At 44.1% G+C, this 23,233-nt stretch overlaps 1 protein-coding gene across 1 annotated transcript; it reads right to left on the reverse strand.

Annotated features, from left to right (window-relative positions):
- Nucleotides 1–1,764: 1,764 nt before the first annotated feature.
- Nucleotides 1,765–23,233, reverse strand: LOC143100016 (uncharacterized). The gene is made up of 7 exons (XM_076262948.1): nt 22,619–23,233; nt 14,001–14,112; nt 12,069–12,247; nt 11,673–11,827; nt 8,847–8,991; nt 2,601–2,755; nt 1,765–2,313 (listed from the first exon to the last, which is right to left on the reverse strand). The coding sequence occupies exons 1-7, from the start codon at nt 22,671–22,673 to the stop codon at nt 1,951–1,953; spliced, it is 1,164 nt and encodes a 387-aa protein (XP_076119063.1). The 5' UTR covers nt 22,674–23,233; the 3' UTR covers nt 1,765–1,950.

Consider the following 23,233-nt stretch of genomic DNA (forward strand, 5'->3'; position numbering starts at 1 on the left):
CACACTTTCCAGACCTCTGATTTTCCCACTCCTGTAGTAGCCTAGCTAGCATAACTCGACAGAACACTGGTTTTGAAATTGCAACACATTTCCACATGGTCTCCAACTTTTGGCCGAAATGATAATGTAGGCCTATTCTAATGTAATGATCATGTAGGTGTAACCTGCGTTGTGTTGAACCTGCACGATTCAGCCCTGCACACGCCCGGACTCGAACCCGCGAACAGCAGCACCTCGGATCGGGAGGCGAGCGTGCTAACAATTGAGCCAATAGCCCAGGTTACTGGCTCACATGCCAGCAGCACTCTTGAGGCGTCGGTGAGTGAAGTTTACCAAGCACAGCTAAGCTAGCTGGCATCCGTTACATAGGCCTATTCTAATGTATTGATCATGTAGGCCTATTCTAATATAATGATCATGTAGGCCTATTCTAATATAATGATCATGTAGGCCTATTCTAATGTAATGATCATGTAGATCATGTAGGCCTATTCTAATGTAATGATCATGTAGGCCTGTTCTAATGTAATGATCATGTAGGCCTACATACACTGTTGTAAATTGCTTAGCCCGAGTATCCCACTATCATAGTTCTTATATTGCCAGATTCCAAACAATCCCACTTACACATATCCGTATGAATATTTCCACTGGCATGCTTAGTGACATAAATGCAAAAATATGAAGAAAAAAATGAGACGCAAATGATTTCTCTTGATATAAAGCCTGAGACATGGAACATATTTTCACATCATACTTGCCCAGATATGGGTATCCCAGACGGTCCTGAAAATGAAATATATAGCATCTATAGCATTATACAGGTGACCACTTCTGCATCATTTCATGGAGTGCTGAAATGTACACTAATTTTGACCATTTCTGAAGAGAAACTGAAGCAGATCAGCTTTGTGGTTGTGAACTTATTGCAATATTATCATAACTACTCCACCCATGTGTGCCTGGTTAAAATAATACAGTGCAAAATAGTTTAGGCTACAGCAAAAATATTTTGTATAGATAAAAATAAAAAAATAATCTCTTTTTCTTTTTAAAGTGCACAAGATTGACGGTTCAGATGATGAGCTTGAAGCAGCCTGTGACCTCTGTAACTAACCCACACATTCTTGCACCGTCAGTGATTCCCTCTAATGATTAAGAACAGGAGCAGACACAGACACGCATCTGTAATGGTGTGTGTGTGTTGTGTGTACTGTACGTGTGTGTGTGTGTGGTGTATGTGTGGGAGTGTGTGTGGTGTATATGTGTGTGGGTGGTGTGTATGTGTGTGGGTGGTGTGTATGTGTGTGTGTTGGAGTGTGTGTGGTGTGTATGATGTGTGTGTGTGTGTGGGAGTGTGTGTTTGTGTATGTGTGGGAGTGTGTGTGTGTGTGATTAGGAACAGGAGCAGACACAGGAGCATTTAGACATGTCACATTTATTGCCAGTGGGGTGTGTCATACACACCAGAATCATAAAGTATGGCACCTACTACACACACTCAGTTCAAACATTACACACACACACACACACACACACTCAAACACACACACACACACACACACACACACACACAGAATATGTGTGCTGGTGATGGATGAAATCATGAATAGAACTCTGCTCTGGTAAGCTGACCCTCTCAAACACACACACACACACATACATACACCTGCTGTAATCTGACCAAAACCAAGCTTTCCCACGGCTGGCATTACTCACGATACACCCCCCCCCCCCCAACTCCAACACACATACACACCAAACACACACACACACACACTTTGCTCTGGTAAGCTGACCCTCTCTAACTCAAACACACACACTATTCGTAACATAGCGTAGATGATTGGGCGGATTGAAAGTTGTATCTACTCATACAGCAACACAAACAAGATACACACACACACTCATCCACTTGCTCGCTCACGCACGCACGCACGCACCACACAATTAATGGTCAAGTTCAGGGTTCTGAAGTTTTGAACTCAGCTTGGAGTGAGATTTGTTCATGTGTGTGTGTGTGTGTGTGTGTGAGTGTGATACCAGCGATGAGTTAGAGTTGTACCCAGAGCCCTCATAGTCTCTGTAGCCCCCACTCCCCTCCCCCCCCTCCTCTTCCTCCCCCCCCTCCTCTTCCTCCCCCCTCTCCTCTTCCTCGTCCACAAGAGTCACACCCTCTGATTGGCTCAGGGTCGTAGTTCCAACTTCCTCTTCCTCCTTAAACTCCGCCTCCTCAATGCTGCTGATGAGGTCATGTGACTGCAGCTCTGCACTGGGATTGGCCAGCGTCTGGACAAACTCTCCTGAGAAGAACTGCAGAGGACAGAACACAGGAGTGAGGTGTGTGTGTGTGTGTGCATGTGCGTGCGTGTGTTACCTCAGTAAAGTGGTCAGATAGACTGCAGGGTCTCATGTAGTCCTTGAATTTCCCCTTGGGGATCAATAAAGTATCATCTACTGTATCTATCTATCTGATATGTGTGTATGTGTGTGTGTTACCTCAGTAAAGTGGTCAGGTAGACTGTAGGGTCTCATGTAGTCCTTGATGTGTGTGTGTGTGTGTGTGTGTGTGTGTGTGTGTGTGTGTGTGTGTGTGTTACCTCAGTAAAGTGGTCAGGCAGACTGCAGGGTCTCATGTAGTCCTTGATGTGTGTGTAGTGGCGGTTGATGAAACAGTAGCAGCCGATGCTCAGGGCCACCAGCACGGAGAAAGCAGCAGCCAGAGACACCGCCAGGTACAGCTCCTTCGCCCGCTCTACACACACACACACATGCACACACACGCACACACACACACGCACACGCACGAACACACACACGTGCACACGCATGTGCACGCACACACGCACGCACGCACAGGAAGAGGTGGGGAGAGAGTTACTTTTTACGTTTGTTTGTTTGTTTGACTTTTCTGTGTGTGTGTGTGTGTGTGTGTGTGTGTGTGCATTTGTGAGTGTGTGCGTGTGTGTGTGTGTGTGTGTGCATTTGTGAGTGTGTGTGTGTGCATTTGTGAGTGTGTGAGTGTGTGTGTGTACAATGCTGTTGCCACACCAGTCATTATTATTATTATTATTTATTTGTTATTATTTATTATGCGTTTCATAACAACCATCAAGACCCTCAACCTGTAAAAACACGATAGACTGCTGAGTTACGCTAACTCATGATGCACCCAATGTGACAGGTCATGCGACAGGTCATGTGACAGGTCAGTAGGGATGGGCATCGTTAAGAAATTATTGATATCGATGCCATTGTCGAGTCTGCTTATCGATGCGATTCCCATATTGATTCCTGTATCATTTGCTAGTGCTGGACGGTATGACCAAAAATGTATATCACGGTATTTTTCTAAATTCTTACGGTTTCACGGCATATGACGGTATTTTTTCCCCCATGCATAATCAGATGTTCACAGCATTTTCTACAGGTTGAGAGAGGAATTGCTGCAGTACATTGACTAAGGATGGTCTATTTTACTGTTATGATGTAGAATAACTCCACACTAGTGGTAATGCAGTTTTGCATGGCCCCAGAAAATGATGCTGTTTACAAGAGCCACTCATGATTCATGAAGAATCTAATCAGAATGCAAAGACAATTGCAGTCAAAATACAGAACTTTTACTGTGCAAATTTCACAAACATCTTGTAGACTATAAAACCAATACAAACAGTAGTGCAACTTTATACTTTTTTGAAAATTATACAATTTAAAATGAAACCTCTCTGCTAGTATGCTTACTCTGTCAAATAGGCCTATCAGAAACATGCCTTATTGTTATTGTGCGGTTTACATGACGTTAGTGGTAGGCTAACGTTAACTTCATGTGGATGTGGATGTCTTGTTAGCCTGCCATGAGCTTCGGTTCGGTTCGCTAGGCAAAACATTAACAAAAAAGTTTGTTTTGGTGCACTGATGACAGTCAGGATACTTTCTAACTAGCCAGCTAGTATTGCTCAGTGCATGTCTATAACATGCTTTACTTGCTACCTGGATAATTTCAGCGAATATTCTTAAAGTGAGATGAATGATAATCTCATTAAACTTGACTGTGTTCGGTGGGTTGCTAATTAACGACATCACCTACTAGCCAGCTAGTTACATCTGTTGAACAATCTCAATAGAATTTTCGTGAAGGTAAGTCCCTTTCAATGCAGTATCCCTTAACGTTTTTCCTTAACTAAAGAAACAATTTAAGGTATTCTGTGCAACACCCTTAAATAAACCCCTTATCTAAGGAGAAATTAAGCCTTAAGGGTCATACTTCAGGGGAAAAATTTAAGGTGTGTAGTGTTTACCCTCACTATGCCTCACAGTGGCACCATGCGTGTGTGTGAAAAAAGTACCGTCTGAAACACTGTCGCGTGGCGCAGCGTTCCAAACGTTGTGTAATCAAATACACCGGTATGGCGGTATATTACAAATTCATATCATAACGAAAATATACACCGGTATACGGTGTGAACCGGTATACCGCCCAGCACTATCATTTGCTGAATACTTATAGGATGGCTTTGAGAGTTGTTGGCTTTGAATGTCTAATTTAAAGTGGTTTTAGAGAATGAATACCAAGTGTGCAATATCAATACAGAAGTGGAATGCTTTGGCCCCAGCCGTGGCGCAACTGGCTGGGGCACCTGCGCCGTGCGCCGGCGGCCCGGGTTTGATTCCCGCCCTGTGGTCCTTTCCGGATCCCACCCCGGCTCTCTCTCCCACTCACTTCCTGTCACTCTCCACTGTCCTGTAAATTAGAGGCATAAAAGGCCAAAAAAATATATATAAAAAAAAAAAAGAAGTGGAATGCTTTAAAATTTCTAAAAAAGTAAACATTTCTAAAACAAAGCTTTGTATTGGAATCGTTAGTGGAATCGTTAACGTGTGGATGTGTATGATTCCGATGGATCGGAACGTTTGGAACCGGTTCCTAACCGATACCTGGAACCGATTCCCAAGCCTACAGGTCAGAACTGCAGACAGGCCATTTTATGGAGCGAGATAGCTGTCAAAATATTTGTGTCCATAGATTTGATACACGTGCGTATTGGTCTGTAGTTGTGCATAAAATAAATATTTGTGAATTCTCGAATGATACGCACGCACACACACAGGGAGAGATGGGGAGAGAGTTACTTTTTACTTTTGTTTGTTTGTTTTACTTTTTCTGTGTCTGGTCACAGAAGCCTACTTAGGGGTAACTTGTCGTTTTATTGATGACAGTTGGGATCTTGTCTCCTTCAATTTGACAACACTGCCAGTTGAAGAACGCCACACAGCAGAAATGGACAACCCTGTGATTAGCAAACATGCAATGGACAACCCTGTGTTTAGCAAACATGCAATGTACAACCTTGTGATTAGCAACCATGCAATGGACAACCCAGTGATTAGCAAACATGCAATGGACAACCCTGTGATTAGCAAGGCACTCTCAGCTACACGGTGCCTCGTAAAACACATAAAGAAAAGTGAGCCGGCTACCACTAAGCTGAAGCTAAAACAAAAACAGATGGGCACAGTTGAACATAAAGTCCGTTGGAACAGTTCATACTATGTGATTGAACGTCTTTTAGAGCAGCGATGGCCAGTGGTTGCAACGCTATCAGATCCAGAAATCACACAGCGCAGAAAGCACTATTTTGATCTGAAAGACGATCAATGGATTCTTCTGGAGGAATTAAAAGAGGTGCTCAAGCCCTATGAGCAAGCCAAAGTTTTCATTAGTGGTCAATCTTATGGCACAGCCTCATTCTGCTGCCATGACCTTTTTCCAGACCAAAGCAAAAGAGGAGATATCGTCAAGGTGGCAGGAGGTGTTTGTATTTCAAGAGGATGGAAAAAATGCCCGGAAAAATGAAGTTCCTTCCAGCAATTGATGCACTCAAACTACAAGTAAAAATACAGACTGTTGCCCTTGATATCAGAAGGAATCAGAGATTGTTACAGGCAGCTGTAGGACAAGAAGCCTCAGCAAGCTCCCCACAAAAGAAGAAGTCCTGCTCTTTGTTGCCCTTGGTAATTACACCTCATCTCCAGCACCCTTGATGTCAGGTGTCACCCACTGATAAGGATCCCCTTGGCTCACTATGTGACTGCCTTGACCAAATAAATAGGTGGATGTCACAAAACTATTTGCAATTGAACAAAGAGAAGACTGAAGTAACTTTATTTGGGAGGAAGGATGAAAGAGACAAAATGCCTACACTTTTTAGGGCAAAAGGGTTTGAAATTAAGACTAAAGTCAGAAACCTTGGAGTGATAATGACCTCAACTTTGATAGATCATATGAGAGCTGTAACTAGGACATCTTTTTATCACCTGAAAAATATTGCCAAGCTGAGAGACCTTATGTCCCAGTCTGTCCATGCTTTTATTTCAAGCCGGCTAGACTATTGCAACGGGCTCTTCACAGGACTTCCAAAAAAAAAAACAATTAGACAACTTCAATTAGTTCAATAAGCTGCAGCACTATTCCTAACAAAGACAAGCAGAAGAGAACACATCACCCCTATACTTAAGTCCCTGCATTGGCTGCCAGTTTCTTTTAGGATTTTAAAGTACTGCTACTGGTTTTTAAAGCACTGCATGGGATGGGGCCAACATATATATCAGACATGTTTAAGTTTTACATCCCCCTCAGACCTCTTAGATCACAGAAAAGGCAGGTATTATGCATACTGTACCTTCTACTCACACCAAACAGGGTGAAGCTGCTTTTAACTACCATGCAGTCCAGATATGGAACAAACTCCCTGAGCACATTAAGACTGCTCCAACCATTGGCATTTTAAAAACCCAACTGAACACCACCCTCTTCTCTATGGCTTTTTTTTCCTGTTTTTAATTTATTTGTATTGCTTTTACTTATTCTATTACTTTATTGCTTTTATTGTTTTTACTTATTCTACTACTGTGATATATTTTATACTTGTGATATGTTTTATACCTGTTTACTTTTATCTGAGGTAATGCCTTAGCTATGTAAAGCACATTGTGTCTACCTGGGGTATGAAATGCACTATATAAATAAATGGCCTTGCCTTGCTTTTTGTTGGACACTTTGTTGGGCACAGATTCTGAGGGGGAAGACGGCAATGAAGAAAACAAGGACCGGGAGAATCGTGATGGGGCCGGGGACAGTGAGACAGTCAGGAAAGAGGTGCTTATGTATTTTAGGGAAAACCCTATCCCAAGGGATAACAACCCCCTTACATGGTGGAAGGATAACGCCATAAGGTTCCCCGCCCTGGCTGCAGCAGCCGACCCATATATGTCTATACATGCCACACCTGAAAGGCTTTTCTCAGTTGCTGGGAACATCGTTACTAAAAAAAAGGGCAAGTCTGACTCCTGAGCATGTTGAAATGCTCACATACCCCCCCTCCAATATATGACTGTATTTTGTCTTGAATGACACACACACACAGTATTCTTAAGGTGAAAGGAAAGTGTCAGAGTGCAAGTTGTTATTTGCATGTGAATGAAGATGCTTTTTTCAGTAAGCTAGGCCTATGTTCAACATAAATGTTGAATTCTGAATGTTTATTTTCATTATTTATTTTTGTTGGAAAAGCACTTTCTGTATTTAGCGTAAAGCCCCCAAGTTTACAATAGTTACTGTATTCTTTCAATAGCTCTAAGAAAGGGTGGCTGGGTGACCTTTTTATTAATTTGCTAGACATCAGAATGCATTATTTTCCTTTTGTACACTCTTACTTGAATTTTAGTTTTTAATTTTGAGTTTCAGAAAAAGGTGAGTGGCAGAGTGTTACTATATGTTGTTGTTATTTTTTATGAAGAATTAAAAGATGCACTTTTTTCAGTAAGCTAGGCCTATGTGTTTTCAGTAAGCTAGGCCTATGTGTTTTCAGTAAGCTAGGCCTATGTGTTTTCAGTAAGCTAGGCCTATGCGTTTTCAACATAAATGTTCAATTCTGTGCCATGACTGGACAAGGCTGCTGGCTCCCACTGTCGCTGTTACATTTTACTCTCTGTATAGCTTAAAGCCCTCAAGTTTACAATAGTTACTGTATTCTTTCAGTTGCTCTAAACAAGTATTTTGGGTGACCTTTTTATTTTTTTTATCGAATGCTAGACATCAAGTTGTTGTTATTTTCATCTGAAAGAAGAATTACAAGATGCACTTTTTTTCAGTAAGCTAGGCCTATGTGTTTTCAGTAAGATAGGCCTATGTGTTTTCAGTAAGCTAGGCCTATGTGTTTTCAAGTAAGATAGGCCTACAGTATGTGTTTTCAGTAAGATAGGCCTATGTGTTTTCAGTAAGATAGGCCTACAGTATGTGTTTTCAGTAAGCTAGGCCTACTGTATGTGTTTTCAAGGCTTCAAGGTTTTATTGAATGCTACCTCTGACTAAGAATGCATTACTTTGCACTTGTATAGCCTTTTATTTTAAAATTTTAAGAGCAATAAACATATATTGCAATGTTGAGTTCATGTTTTTTTCATTCAGATATGTAAATCAACATGTATAAATTTCTATTAGTCAATTAATATGGAGATAATCGATAATCAAATCGAAATTGAATCGGCCTGAAAAAAATTAATCTTTAGAGTAATCGATGCATCGGAAAAATAATCGCTAGATTAATCGTTTAAAAAATAACCGTTTATCCCAGCCCTAGTGTGGCTGTCTCATCAAATATCGCCATTGACTGACTGTGGGATGGCAGGCTCACAGGAGTGTTGTTGTGTGTATGTGTGTGCTAGCGTGCCTGTGTGTGTGTGTGTGTGAGCGTGCCTGTGTGTGTGTGCGTGCCTGTGTGTGTGCGTGTGCGTGTGCCTGTGTGTGTGTGTGTGTGTGTGTGTGTGTGCGTGTGTGCACTAACCTGAGTGTGGGATGAGCCGGCACACAGGATCGCTGGGTGAGCCGTATGGTTTGCTGTAGAGCAGGTAACGCACCTGTACACAGTACCGCTCTCCAACAGCTAACGGCTCCACACGCACCGCTGACACACAGCCCTCACAGAACACCTGTTACACGCACACACACACACACACACACACACACACACACACACACACACACACACACACACACACACACACACACACACACACACAATTAGTTACATACACACACACACACAAACAATTAGTTACAGACACACACACACACACACAGAGACACACACACACACAGGCGCACACACACACACACAAACATCGTTGTTTTAGAATTTTCGGACGAAATGAGTGATAAATGGAGGTGTTACCATAAACATGTAAATATACACACACGTACACTAGGGATGCCCCAATGGACATCTGGCTACTGGACTTCCTCTGTCAGAGGCCTCAAGTAGTACGTGTTGGCAACAATATCTCAAGCAGCATCACACTGAGCACGGGGGCCCCCCAAGGCTGCGTGCTCAGTCCGCTGCTCTTCACCCTGCTGACGCATGACTGCACTGCAACCTACAGCAACAACCACATAGTGAAATTTGCTGACGACACAACTCTGGTGGATCTCATCACCAAGGGCGACGAGACTCAATACAGGATGGAGGTCGACCTTCTGACCACGTGGTGCAGGGACAACAACCTCCTGCTGAACGTCAGCAAGACCAAGGAGATTGTTGTTGACTTCCGGAGAGGTCACACCCAACACCTGCCACTGACCATCGACGGTGCTGTGGTGGAGAGAGTGAGCAGCACCAAATTCCTGGGGGTGCACATCAGTGAAGACCTCTCCTGGACCACCAACACTGCATCACTGGCAAAGAAAGCTCAGTGCCGCCTGTACTTTCTGCGGAAACTCAGGCGAGCAAGTGCTCCACCAGCCATCATGACCACATTCTACCGAGGCACCATTGAGAGCATCCTCTCCAGCTGTATCGCTGTGTGGGGCGGAAGCTGCACTGAATACAACAGAAAAGCCCTGCAGCGCATAGTGAACACAGCTGGAAGGATTATTGGTGCTTCACTCCCCTCCCTGAAGGACATTTACACCTCCCACCTCACCCGCAAGGCGACCACAATTGTGAATGATGCAAGTCACCCCGCTCACAATTTGTTTGATCCACTGCCCTCTGGGAAGAGGTACAGAAGCCTGCGCTCCCGCACCACCAGACTCACCAACAGCTTCATACACCAGGCTGTTAGGATGCTGAACTCTCTCCCCCCTCCCCCCTCAGCCACATAACATCCTGGACTTTTGGACCCACAATGGCTGCCTTGCACTACTCCACTTGCACTACTCCACTTGTACACTTTGCAACTTGTTGTTGTTGTCCTGTGTCCTGAAAACACTTCTGAACACACTTCTGCTGCTCTTACATAACTTGCACCACTATGCCACTTGCATACTTAGGTCAAACAGAACTACCTCAGCCATTTATTGGCCTGACTTTTGCACTATTATATTGACTGTCTACACAATTGCAACCCATTTTTTTGCTGCTCTTATTTCTTCATTGTATGTGCCTTCTTATTTACTTTTTATATTGTTTAATTGAATGTTATGTTTGTCTGTGGACCTAATTGGTAAAATGTCTTGTCTCCACCGTGGCATAGTGGGAAACGTAATTTCGATCTCTTTGTATGTCTTGACATGTGAAGAAATTGACAATAAAGCAGACTTTGACTTTGACTTTGGACACACACACACACACACACTCGGGATGCCCCGACGGACACACACACACACTGTCAGGACCACTTGTCAGCTGACATAGGGGAGACCACACTGAACGTAATGTTTAAAGAACATGCTGGTTTATTAACAAACGTAATGTTTAAAGAATATGCTGGTTTATTAACGATCATAATGTTTAAAGAATATGCTGCTTTATTAACGATCGTAATGTTTAAAGAATATGCTGCTTTATTAACGAATATAATGTTTAAAGAATATGCTGGTTTATTAACGATCATAATGTTTAAAGAATATGCAGGTTTATTAACGATCGTAATGTTTAAAGAATATGCTGCTTTTTAACGATCGCAATGTTTAAAGAATATGCTGCTTTATTAACGAACGCAATGTTTAAAGAATATCCTGGTTTATTAACGAACGTCATGTTTAAAGAATATGCTGGTTCATTAACGAACGTAATGTTTAAAGAATATGCTGGTTTATTAACGATCGTAATAAGAATATGCTGGTTTATTAACGAGCGTAATGTTTAAAGAATATGCTGGTTTATTAAAGGAGAAGTTCGGTGTGATATTGACCTAAAGTGTGTTGAAACATGATACCGAGAATGAACTTTTGTCTCATTGCTCATCTCGGCTTGTCCCCTGCACTCCGAAATCTGGCGCTAGTTAGCCGATGCTACCACCAGGTTTTCAATGGGGGTGCCTCGGGCATCGGGCTAGCCATGCAAATAAATCACTGTTTTACACCATTTACGAGGCTCAAAGTAGCTCCACACTTCATTGGTAGACTTCCGAGGGCCCTGACATTTAAAACGAGACATTGAGAACTTTGAAAAAGCCCTGGTAGTTTATTTACAAGACGATTTATACAGACAGTACCTTCAGGAAGTTTACCGTTTACCGCCATCTTGAATTTACTCACGATAAGTCGAGCGACGAGTACGAATGAAGAGGTAAGTGTGTGTTACCTTCTCTATCCTCTCCCTCCCTGCCGTAGAGCACTCTGTAGCTCAGGTGTGTGTGTGTGTGTGTGTGTGTGTGTGTTTGTGTGTTACCTTCATGTTCCCTTCCTCCCTGCCGTAGAGCACTCTGTAGCTCAGGTGTCCCTCGTACTCGTCCTGAAGGCTCTGGTCCCTGCGCTCACGATCCATCTGGACACTCAGGTAACCAGGAGACGCCATGGCAACCACCTCAGGAGAACAGGAACCAGCTACGGGAGGTTGGAGAGAGGGAGGGAGAGAGAGAGGGGGAGAGAGAGAGGGAGAGAGAGAGTATAAGGAAATATGAAATACTCTTCCATGCACACACCTGTACTGACCATGTAGTCTTACTGTGAACACAACACACACACATACATACACACACACACACACCTGTACTGACCATGTAGTCTTACTGTGAACACAACACACACACACGCACACACAACTCTACTGATCATGGGGACTTACTATGAACACATCCCACTTCCTGCTTGCTCTGTTGCCATGGAGATGAGACGCTGTGTAGTTGGGTGCGCACTTGCAGTGTTGCTCCGTAGAGTTGCGTTGCCACGGCGCTGAAGTCACACTGCTTCTCCGGCGTGTTCACACAGCCCGGCAGGTCAAGCCACACTCCATCCTCTCTGCCGCTGCACACACACACACACACACACACCTCAATATTCACAGTGGCTGTTGAAAGATGCCAGGATAACAGTGACCATGGAGTATTTCCCGTGTATGTGTGTGTGTGTGTGTTTATAGTAGGGCTGGGCGATATGGCTGAAAACTGGATCATGATATAAGTATTTCATATCAGTAGATATCGATAATTATTGTATTTTTTTTTTAATCTATTTCAGATAAGGACCAGAACACTTTTATTGTAAACTTAACCTTCCTCTGATTTTAATCACCTCCGTTATCAATCAAAGCAAACAGAGAAAAGAAATAACACAATCATGAAAAACACTCAAATAAATAAATGTGCACATAGCCTAAGTCTGAATGAAAAGCAGCACTGGTTGAAGTCTGGAAATATTGTAAACATAGTAGCTTAATTTGCTAGTTTATCATAGTCTACTTAGACTGTTCAGTTTCCCCACGTGTGTTTATGATACTTTTTCTCCTTGGAACAGGCCTGTTTGAGTCTTGGAAAATACTTTTCCATTTGCATCGGGATTGAGATGAATTTAGCAGTCAATTTGAATGCAACAGTTTTGAACAAATTCGTGCAGCGTGCTAATGATGCTAACCGGATTTAATAGCAATTTAGCCAGTCGTCTTGCACGATTGTGAATGTTTGGATTACATGTGCATGCTGAGGAATTGGGAATGCGCCTGTTGCGAGAGAGAGAGAGAGAGAGAGATGGCACGGGGCAAGGACTCATTGAGAGTCTGTGTTGAGGTGGGCCTACTATCGCCTACTCTGGTAGAGTTGCACATACTAGCTACAATGCAAGATATATGTAGCCTATTTATTTATGGACATCATAAGGCGGGAGGGGTGCGTTGCTTTTAATTATCGAATGTTCTATCGAACGTATTTTTTTATTGTATCGATTACATGTCTATTGCGATACATATCGCTATCGTTTTATCGCCCAGCCCTAGTTTATAGTGTGTATGTATGTCGTGCTGCTGTATATGATGAGTGACCATGGTGTGTGTGTGTGTCTGTGTGTGCTAGGGGTGGCATGGTTCATGAACAAAATCCAAACCGTTCAGTACGCTCGTCTCGGTTCGGGGCTTGTGTAAGATTAATGTTCATTTGCTGATAACATTTCAAATAGATGCCAGTTAGCGCATTAGCAAGTTTTTGTGTAAACTTTTTTTGTCTGGCTGTTGGTGTTGTTTCATAGCCTTTTGCTTGTGTGTAGTTATTTGCTAGATTTCAACAAGAGCTTGTGATATTGCTTTACAGTTACTTGGCAATAGCATGGGCTCACACAAGCTGTCAAACACAGTCCACTAGCCCTCTGCTTTAAGCTTATATCTGTTAACGTGCAAACTTTATAGAATGTGGTGCTATCAAAGCAAGATGTAACATGCAGTGATGCCTCCTATTTAAAAAAAATAAAAAAGATTTAAGGAGTTTTAAGTGGCATCGAAATGAGGCACTGAAATGCACGTTCTTATTCCATGTTGATACTACCGTCTGCCACGCGCCGGTTATATATTGGAACCGAGTTTCGGTGCCCAACCCTGTGTGTGTGTGTGTGTGTGTACACTCACATCTGGTGCTGTACAGTTTAGGTGGTGGTGGTGTGTGTGTGTGTGTGTGTGTGTACACTCACATCTGGTACTGTACAGTGTAGGTGGTGTTGTGTGTGTGTGTGTGTGTACACTCACATCTGGTACTGTACAGTGTAGGTGGTGGTGTGTGTGTGTGTGTACACTCACATCTGGTACTGTACAGTGTAGGTGCTGTTGTGTGAGTCTGAACTCCTCCACTTCAGAACTGCTTTATTCCGCTCCAGACCCACATCGTAGGGAGGGGGAGGAGGCTCCAAGGCTGGGGGTGAGAAACCACATCATCATCATCATCACCATCATCACCATCACCATCATCATCACGACCATCATCATCACCATCATAATCATCATCATCCATTGATCTGTACAACAGGCTCTTGAAACCCGAGCACACTAGCAATCGAGCAGGCTGCTAGCTCTCCCGCTAACACCACTTGTACAGAGCCATGAGCAGGCTGCTAGCTCTCCCGCTAACACCTACAGAGCCATGAGCAGGCTGCTAGCTCTCCCGCTAACACCTACAGAGCCATGAGCAGGCTGCTAGTTCTCCCGCTAACACCTACAGAGCCATGAGCAGGCTGCTAGTTCTCCCGCTAACACCTACAGAGCCATGAGCAGGCTGCTAGCTCTCCCGCTAACACCACTTGTACAGAGCCATGAGCAGGCTGCTAGCTCTCCCACTAACACCACTTACAGAGCAGTGAGCAGGCTGCTAGCTCTCCCAATAACACCACTTGCACAGAGCCATGAGCAGGCTGCTAGCTCTCCCACTAACACCTACAGAGCCATGAGCAGGCTGCTAGCTCTCCCGTTAACACCACTTGTACAGAGCCATGAGCAGGCTGCTAGCTCTCCCACTAACACCACTTACAGAGCAGTGAGCAGGCTGCTAGCTCTCCCAATAACACCACTTGCACAGAGCCATGAGCAGGCTGCTAGCTCTCCCACTAACACCTACAGAGCCATGAGCAGGCTGCTAGCTCTCCCACTAACACAGAGCCATGAGCAGGCTGCTAGCTCTCCCGCTAACACCTACAGAGCCATGAGCAGGCTGCTAGCTCTCCCACTAACACCACTTGTACAGAGCCATCAGCAGGCTGCTAGCTCTCTCGCTAACACCTACAGAGCCATGAGCAGGCTGCTAGCTCTCCCACTAACACCTACAGAGCCATGAGCAGGCTGCTAGCTCACCCGCTAACACCACTTGTAAAGAGCCATGAGCAGGCTGCTAGCTCTCCCACTAACACCTACAGAGCCATGAGCAGGCTGCTAGCTCTCCCGCTAACACCTACAGAGCCATGAGCAGGCTGCTAGCTCTCCTACTAACACCTACAGAGCCATGAGCAGGCTGCTAGCTCTCCCACTAACACAGAGCCATGAGCAGGCTGCTAGCTCTCCCTCCCACTAACACAGAGCTATGAGCAGGCTGCTAGATCTCCCGCTAACACCTACAGAGCAGGCTGCTAGCTCTCCCACTAACACCACTTGTAAAGAGCAGGCTGCTAGCTCTCCCACTAACACCACTTACAGAGCCATGAGCAGGCTGCTAGCTCTCCCGCTAACACCTACAGAGCAGGCTGCTAGCTCTCCCGCTAACACCTACAGAGCAGGCTGCTAGCTCTCCCACTAAAACCTACAGAGCAGTGAGCAGGCTGGACACCCCTATAAAGCATTGTGCAGATACATGAAGAAGGAACTAGTGATGGCGAGTGGAGAGTTCATTAATGGCCAAGTTCATAGCGAGTATAGTAGAGAGTTTTTGCAAGTAAGTTTATAGCGTAAACTATAGCGTAGCGTAGAGAGTTTATAGCGTAAACCCACGGTTGTCAAACTGGGGTACGCGTACCCCCAGGGGTACGTGGGCTGATTTCAGGGGGTACGCGAAAAAAAGATCTAAGTCATATGCCTTTTCAAACGTTTTCTCTATCCCACGTTGGTAACTTAACTTCCGCATTTGCACTACACATTAAAAACTTATTTTCTCCGCATTAACAAAATATTCGAGAGTGGAGACAGAGAGGGTAAAACAGCATTTCTCAAACTGTGGGTCGCAGAGACATGCCAGGTGGGGCGCGAACTGACGTGAAAAACAGGAGTTTTTTTTATTTATTTTTTTTATCTGTAGCATAGGCCCAGGTAGCACCCGATGCGCAATGGACGCACTGTGTTATTCATAGGGAAGCGCTCGTATCAAGGCAGCTTAGTTAGTCCAGACCGGAATGAGCTTTTGAACGAGGTTGTGAGAGTGGTGAACTTCATCAAGACCCTTAAAAGCGTGTCTATTCTCCGCACTTTGAGAGGAGATGGGAGCTGACCAAAAGGCTGTACTGTTTCACAGCGAGGCAAGGTGGCTTTCCCGAGGTAAAGTGCTGTCGCGTGTTTGAGCTCCGAGTCGCCTCTTCTTGGAGGAAGAGCGCATGTTTGAATCTGCAAGCACGTTCACTAATGAACATTTCTGGACGAAGCTGGCCTATCTTAGCGATATATTTGGAAAGCTCAATGAGTTAAATCTCCAGTTACAAGGCAAAGACAAGCACCTAGCGGATAAGATCACTGCATTCAACAAGACGATTGTGTGTGAGATTAGGTGCAGATCTATTTAAAATCATTATATTCAGCACATTTGTAGGCCTATCATATGTTGACTATTGATGAGATTTGTATCATATGCTTATGACAACTATTCACGACAAAATTGATAAAAATTAATATTAGTAAAACAATTTAAAAAAAACTTGTTAACAATTGGTGGTGTTGGGGGTACTCCGGAAGATCATAATGTCTGAGGGGGTACATGTCTGTTAAAAGTTTGGGAACCACTGGCGTATACTATAGCGCAGCGTAGAGAGTTTATAGTGGCGTATGGCGAATAGAGTGTTCATAGCGAGTGTAGCGTCCATAAGCACCATCACTGTTTGTTAACCGTCACAAGCACTTTCACTGTCCCAAAGTATGTCCTTGTCACTGTCAAGGCACTTCCCTAATCAGTTGACTCACACAATTTCTATAACCACCACACTGGCAGTAGACTACATGATAGACTGTTAGATTGCTCGATAGGCCTACTGCACTATATAAGTATATATACTCTTTTGATCCCGTGAGGGAAATTTGGTCTCTGCATTTATCCCAATACACAGTGAGGATACTGCACACAGTGAACACACAGTGAGGTGAAGCACACACTAATCCCGGCGCAGTGAGCTGCCTGCTACAACAGCGGCGCTCAGGGAGCAGTGAGGGGTTAGTTGCCTTGCTCAAGGGCACTTCAGCCGTGCCTACTGGTCGGGATTCGAACCGGCAACCCTCCGGTTACAAGTCCGAAGCGCTGACCAGTAGGCCACGGCTGCCCCTGCACTGCCTGCTCATATAGCCTATAGGCCTACTGCACTGCTCATATAGCCTATAGGCCTACTGCACTGCACTGCTCATATAGCCTATAGGCCTACTGCACTGCTCATATAGCCTATAGGCCTACTGCACTGCACTGCTCATATAGCCTATAGGCCTACTGCACTGCTCATATAGCCTATAGGCCTACTGCACTGCACTGCTCATATAGTCTATAGGCCTACTGCACTGCACTGCTCATATAGCCTATAGGCCTACTGCACTGCTCATATAGCCTATAGGCCTACTGCACTGCACTGCTCATATAGTCTATAGGCCTACTGCACTGCACTGCTCATATAGCCGATAGGCCTACTGCACTGCACTGCTCATATAGCCTATAGGCCTACTGCACTGCTCATATAGCCTATAGGCCTACTGCACTGCACTGCTCATATAGCCTATAGGCCTACTGCACTGCTCATATAGCCTATAGGCCTACTGCACTGCACTGCTCATATAGTCTATAGGCCTACTGCACTGCACTGCTCATATAGCCTATAGGCCTACTGCACTGCTCATATAGCCTATAGGCCTACTGCACTGCACTGCTCATATAGTCTATAGGCCTACTGCACTGCACTGCTCATATAGCCGATAGGCCTACTGCACTGGCTCTCTCACCTATTTGGCTGAGGAGACAATGTTGCTCTAGGCTACATCCTCAATGTAATCACAGACATGTGTGTGCAATGTGCAATGTGTTCTTCATTCATTTCCCTCCCAAATGAATGTATTTGTTCACAACCAAAATCCTTATTCTCATTGTTTTTTGTTTTCCCGGGGGGGGAAAGGTTTATGCAAGGTCCTAAATAGGCTTAGTTATTTATGTCATGTTATTTATCCATTAATTCATACTAAAAATGTATTCATCTTCGACTCAAAGACATGGCTAATATCTATGAAACAGTTTGTGACACAATGACATCCTTAACTCCCACCACCTCATAGAGTTCTGAAGCTTAGAATACTGAACCTGTTTTTTGATACAATTGGATTGAAAGCTTCACTGTTCAGAAAGCTTCAGTTCGCCATCACTACCAGTGATAGCTAACGGTGGCTAATGCTGTGTCTATGACATTATCTTTATATCGTTTAACGGTGACTAATGCTGTGTCTATGCTATGCCATTATCTTGATATCGTTTAACGGTGATTAATGCTGTCTATGCGTCTATGACATTATCTTGATATTGTTTAATATGTGCTCCTAGTTTACCATTTCCTGGTGTGTGTGTGCAATTCAGAAAACGGTTCCTGACTAAACTTGACTTGAAATGTGGAATCAAATCTAACGTGTGTGGGCTTGTCTGGTCTGTATGTAGCCTATTCTCGTGTGTGTGTGTGTGTGTGTCAGTCTCTCTCATTCTCCTGTGTAGTGTCTCTCTCTTTCTTTTTCTCTTTAAATTCCAATATCTCTATGATCTGGCATAGGCTATGTCCAATATCTCTATGATCTGGCATAGGCTATGTCCAATATCTCTATGATCTGGCATAGGCTATGTCCAATATCTCTATGATCTGGCATAGCCTATGTCCATAAGCATAGAGTATTAGGCCTACTGCAGATAAATAAACTAATGATGTTGGTAATGCAAGAGTAGGCCTGATATCTGCACTATACCCCCCCATCAAAATTGTCTGTTACTGGATAATTAGATCTACTACCCTACCAATCTAGCTATGCCAACATTCCAGAGGGAGTAAGTGAGTGAGATGTGTGTGCGTGTGGTTTCTTGGTATTTCATGCCCCCAACGTTGTCTTCAAGGCAGCGCTGCCTGGAAGGCACTAGGGTTAGGCATGGGTTAAGGTTAGGGTTGGGGTTAGGTGTAGGGTTAGGCATGGGTTAAGGTTAGGGTTGGGGTTAGGTGTAGGGTTAGGCATGGGTTAAGGTTAGGGTTATGTGTAGGGTTAGGCATGGGTTAAGGTTAGGGTTGGGGTTGGGTTTAGGGTTAGGCATGGGTTAGGGTTGGGTTTAGGGTTGGGTTTAGGTGTAGGGTTGGGGTTGGGTTTAGGATTAGGTGCCTTTAAGTGGCAGCGCTGCCTGGAAGACGACGTTGGGGGCATAAAACACCATTGAGCGTGTGGGTGTGTCCTGTGTCAGTCTCTCTCATTGTCCTGTGAAGTGTGTGTGTGTGTTTGTGTTTGTGTGAGTGTGTGTGTGTGTGTCTCTCTCTCTCTCTCTCCTGTGTAGTGTGTGTGTGTCTCTCTCTCTCTCCTGTGTAGTGTGTGTGTGTGTGTGTCTCTCTCTCTCTCTCTCTCTCTCTCCTGTGTAGTGTGTGTGTCTCTCTCTCTCTCCTGTGTAGTGTGTGTGTGTGTGTGTCTCTCTCTCCTGTGTAGTGTGTGTGTGAACTCACTACCATTTCTTAGGCATGTGTCCAGTGTCCGTCTGTGTCGTCCTCCTGTAACGTGTGAGTGACAGTGTAGCTGAAGACAAAGCACTGATCTCCATCTTGATGTTCTTTGTCTATGTATCACAGAGGACTGCATCCCATGCATATGACGATGGATATAGACTTTGCCTAACCAGCTGGCTAGTAATTATTAAAGTACTCACATAGGCACTGATAGGTTGAAGCTGGTGTAGAATATTCGTTACAAAGATGGTAATTATGCTAAATCCTATTGCTGCATGTATGATGACCAGTCAGTCTTATGTGTGTATAATTTACTTGATCAGTTTATTTTCTCTAAATAAGATTTATGTATGAGTAGTATGTTGTTTATGTTGCAATACTTATTTGGACCAATTCAACTATGAACCATAAACTGTGTGTTTAGATTGGATATGTGCAGCAAACAAGTGACTCTCTTACTCTTCCATTGACTTCCATTGTATTAAAAGAGCACCACATGTGGTGCAAAGTGGTACTGCAGATCCAGTACAAATTCAGTGGATTTATAGACCATATTTAAAAAAAATCTTCTCAATGAAGAAACTCAGCAACAAGCCCAAATTTTGGGCAGATGATCCTCACATACATAATGATATATGGTAAAATTAAAAAAAATCCTGTTAACTGTCCACGTGGTGAAATGACAAGATGAAAACAGGCTTTTTGAAAATCAAGCTCAATTTTAAAAAAATGCTCTGAAAATATGAAAATGATAACAACCAAAGTTAATGCATGGACATGACCTTATAATACATATAAGAGTAGGAAAATGACCTTATAATACATATAAGAGTAGGAAAAAAATCTGATGAATTTGTGTCACATACTTTTTGAATGAGAAGCCCTCAAAGGTGATGATGTCTTTTCACATTATGAATTTATAGCCATTTTCAGAGCTTTGCAGAGGGGAAAGTACACAAGATACGTCTGATCCGATTGGATTTTTTAATTCAACAGGAAAATGTACTTCTATTCACATAGTTTCACTAATGTGTGTGAAATAAAAAGGATTGTTCACCACAATGCTTAAAATGACTTGAAGTTTCAAAAGGCTGTAGTTTTGCAACGATTAGTTATACAGATATACTATTTTAGATCTATGCATGGATTTGGTCTACAAACACCTGTGATTTTTTTCAGATTTTTTTCGGAGAGGGTCACCTGCCAAATTGTGCTGAAATTGGGTGATTTCACACGGAATGACCCATTATCTTGATATTGTTTAATATGTGCTCCTAGTCTACCATTTCCTGGTGTGTGTGTGTGCAATTCAGAAAACGGTTCCTGACTAAACTTGACTTGAAATGTGGAATCAAATCACGTATGTGGTCTTGTCTGGTCTGTATGTAGCCTATTCTCGTGTGTGTGTGTGTGTGTGTGTCAGTCTCTCTCATTCTCCTGTGTAGTGTCTCTCTCTCTTTCTTGTTCTCTTTAAATTCCAATGTCTCTAAATGATCTGGCATAGGCTATGTCCAATATCTCTATGATCTGGCATAGGCTATGTCCAATGTCTCTAAATGATCTGAAATGGAGCTCATTAGTGAGGTTATCCATAAGCATAGAGTATTAGGCCTACTGCAGATAAATAAACTAATGATGTTGGTAATGCAAGAGTAGGCCTGATATCTGCACTATACCCCCCCATCAAAATTGTCTGTTACTGGATAATTAGATCTACTACCCTACCAATCTAGCTATGCCAACATTCCAGAGGGAGTAAGTGAGTGAGATGTGTGTGCGTGTGGTTTCTTGGTATTTCATGCCCCCAACGTTGTCTTCAAGGCAGCGCTGCCTGGAAGGCACTATGCTTAGGCATGGGTTAAGGTTAGGGTTAGGGTTGGGGTTGGGCATGGGTTAAGGTTAGGGTTGGGGCAGCGCTGCCTGGAAGGCACTAGGGTTAGGCATGGGTTAAGGTTAGGGTTAGGGTTGGGGTTAGGTGTAGGGTTAGGCATGGGTTAAGGTTAGGGTTGGGTTTAGGTGTAGGGTTGGGGTTGGGTTTAGGATTAGGTGCCTTTAAGTGGCAGCGCTGCCTGGAAGACGACGTTGGGGGCATAAAACACCATCGAGCGTGTGGGTGTGTCCTGTGTCAGTCTCTCTCATTGTCCTGTGAAGTGTGTGTGTGTTTGTGTGAGTGTGTGTGTGTCTCTCTCTCTCTCTCTCCTGTGTAGTGTGTGTGTGTGTGTGTGTGTGTGTCTCTCTCTCTCCTGTGTGGTGTGTGTGTGAACTCACTACCATTTCTTAGGCATGTGTCCAGTGTCCGTCTGTGTCGTCCTCCTGTAACGTGTGAGTGACAGTGTAGCTGAAGGCTACTCAGCTGTGTGAAGGCTACTCAGCAGTGTGAAGGCTACTCAGCAGTGTGAAGGCTACTCAGCTGTGTGAAGGCTACTCAGCTGTGTGCCTGTGGCCCACTCTTGATACAACTCGCCTGTCGTTAGCCTTCCTCTCCAGCACGCTCCATCATCACACTCCACAAATGCTTTCCCCACTAACACACACACACTAGTGAAGACTGACCCGTTTACGGGACACACACGAGTGAAGACTGACCCGTTTACGGGACACAAACCTTAGCCTACCTCCAGCGCCGAGCAAGCCCTGCCGTATAACCCCCTCTCCCTACACACAGGCCTTTACGCGAGTCTCAACACGACTCCACTGTTAACAGCTCACAATACATTCCAAGTCACGTGCGGGCAAAATGCTGCAGACGGGTAACTTTGAAGCAAGACAGTCTACACGGTCCATGGTGTGATTCTGAGACCGGTTAAAGACTACCAAGCTCAATATGTTTGAAAAATGTTCATCCAAACGCAGCTAGCTCGCTGGCTAACAGGAAGCACTACTCCAACAATGTTAGCCCGATAGGCTTCAGGGAAGGCTGGATGCATCTCTACTAGCCAACTCGGTTAAAATAAGGTAGGCCTAGACATTAAGCCAGAGAGCTAACTTACACAGATTTAAGCAAAAAAACAGTCTTACCTCGACAGAGAACTGTGGAAGTCGCGCAAAAGATAAAAAATCCAGTTATGTTCATCGCGTAAGTGTAGACGACGTCGAACAATTGAACTCCATTTTCAGACTCGCGTAGCCTAAGTTTCGATTTCGTTTCTTTCCCACGCAATTCCTGGTTATGGCCAAGCCTACTCCATACGGGAAGGATGCGGAAACCATCAACAACAAAATAGGTGTCGAACACAAAAAAAAACAGACACCTTGCGTGAAGAAACCTTGGGAAAAGTGTAAAATAACTCAGTCGAGAATATTTCAATCTCCGTCATACCAGGCAAACCACAGCAAACCTCCCCCGTGTCATTTTGCGGTTAAGGTGCCAAAAGCGACACTGGGCACCCGGGGCTCTATGTGGCCGCAAACCAGCGCGTGACATCCGGAACTTGACTTAGCAAGGGAACTTTTCCTGTGTTGTTGCCATAGGTTGTTGCGCACTTCTTGTGAGCTGTGTTGATGTGTCCGCAAGATAGCCGTTTTCAGTTCCTCAGTTCACACAGCGTCGTTGCCGAGAAATATGCGCTGTCGGTTCCCTGGAGTTTTCTGTGCGCTGTTACGAAACGCACATAATCAGGCCCACCGCAAAAA

Source organism: Alosa pseudoharengus, unplaced genomic scaffold, assembly GCF_046254945.1.
Source record: "Alosa pseudoharengus isolate Yale_2024_CS ecotype anadromous, Long Island Sound unplaced genomic scaffold, YU_APseudo_1.1 YU_APseudo_1.1_scf_3, whole genome shotgun sequence".
Lineage (NCBI taxonomy): Eukaryota > Metazoa > Chordata > Actinopteri > Clupeiformes > Clupeidae > Alosa > Alosa pseudoharengus.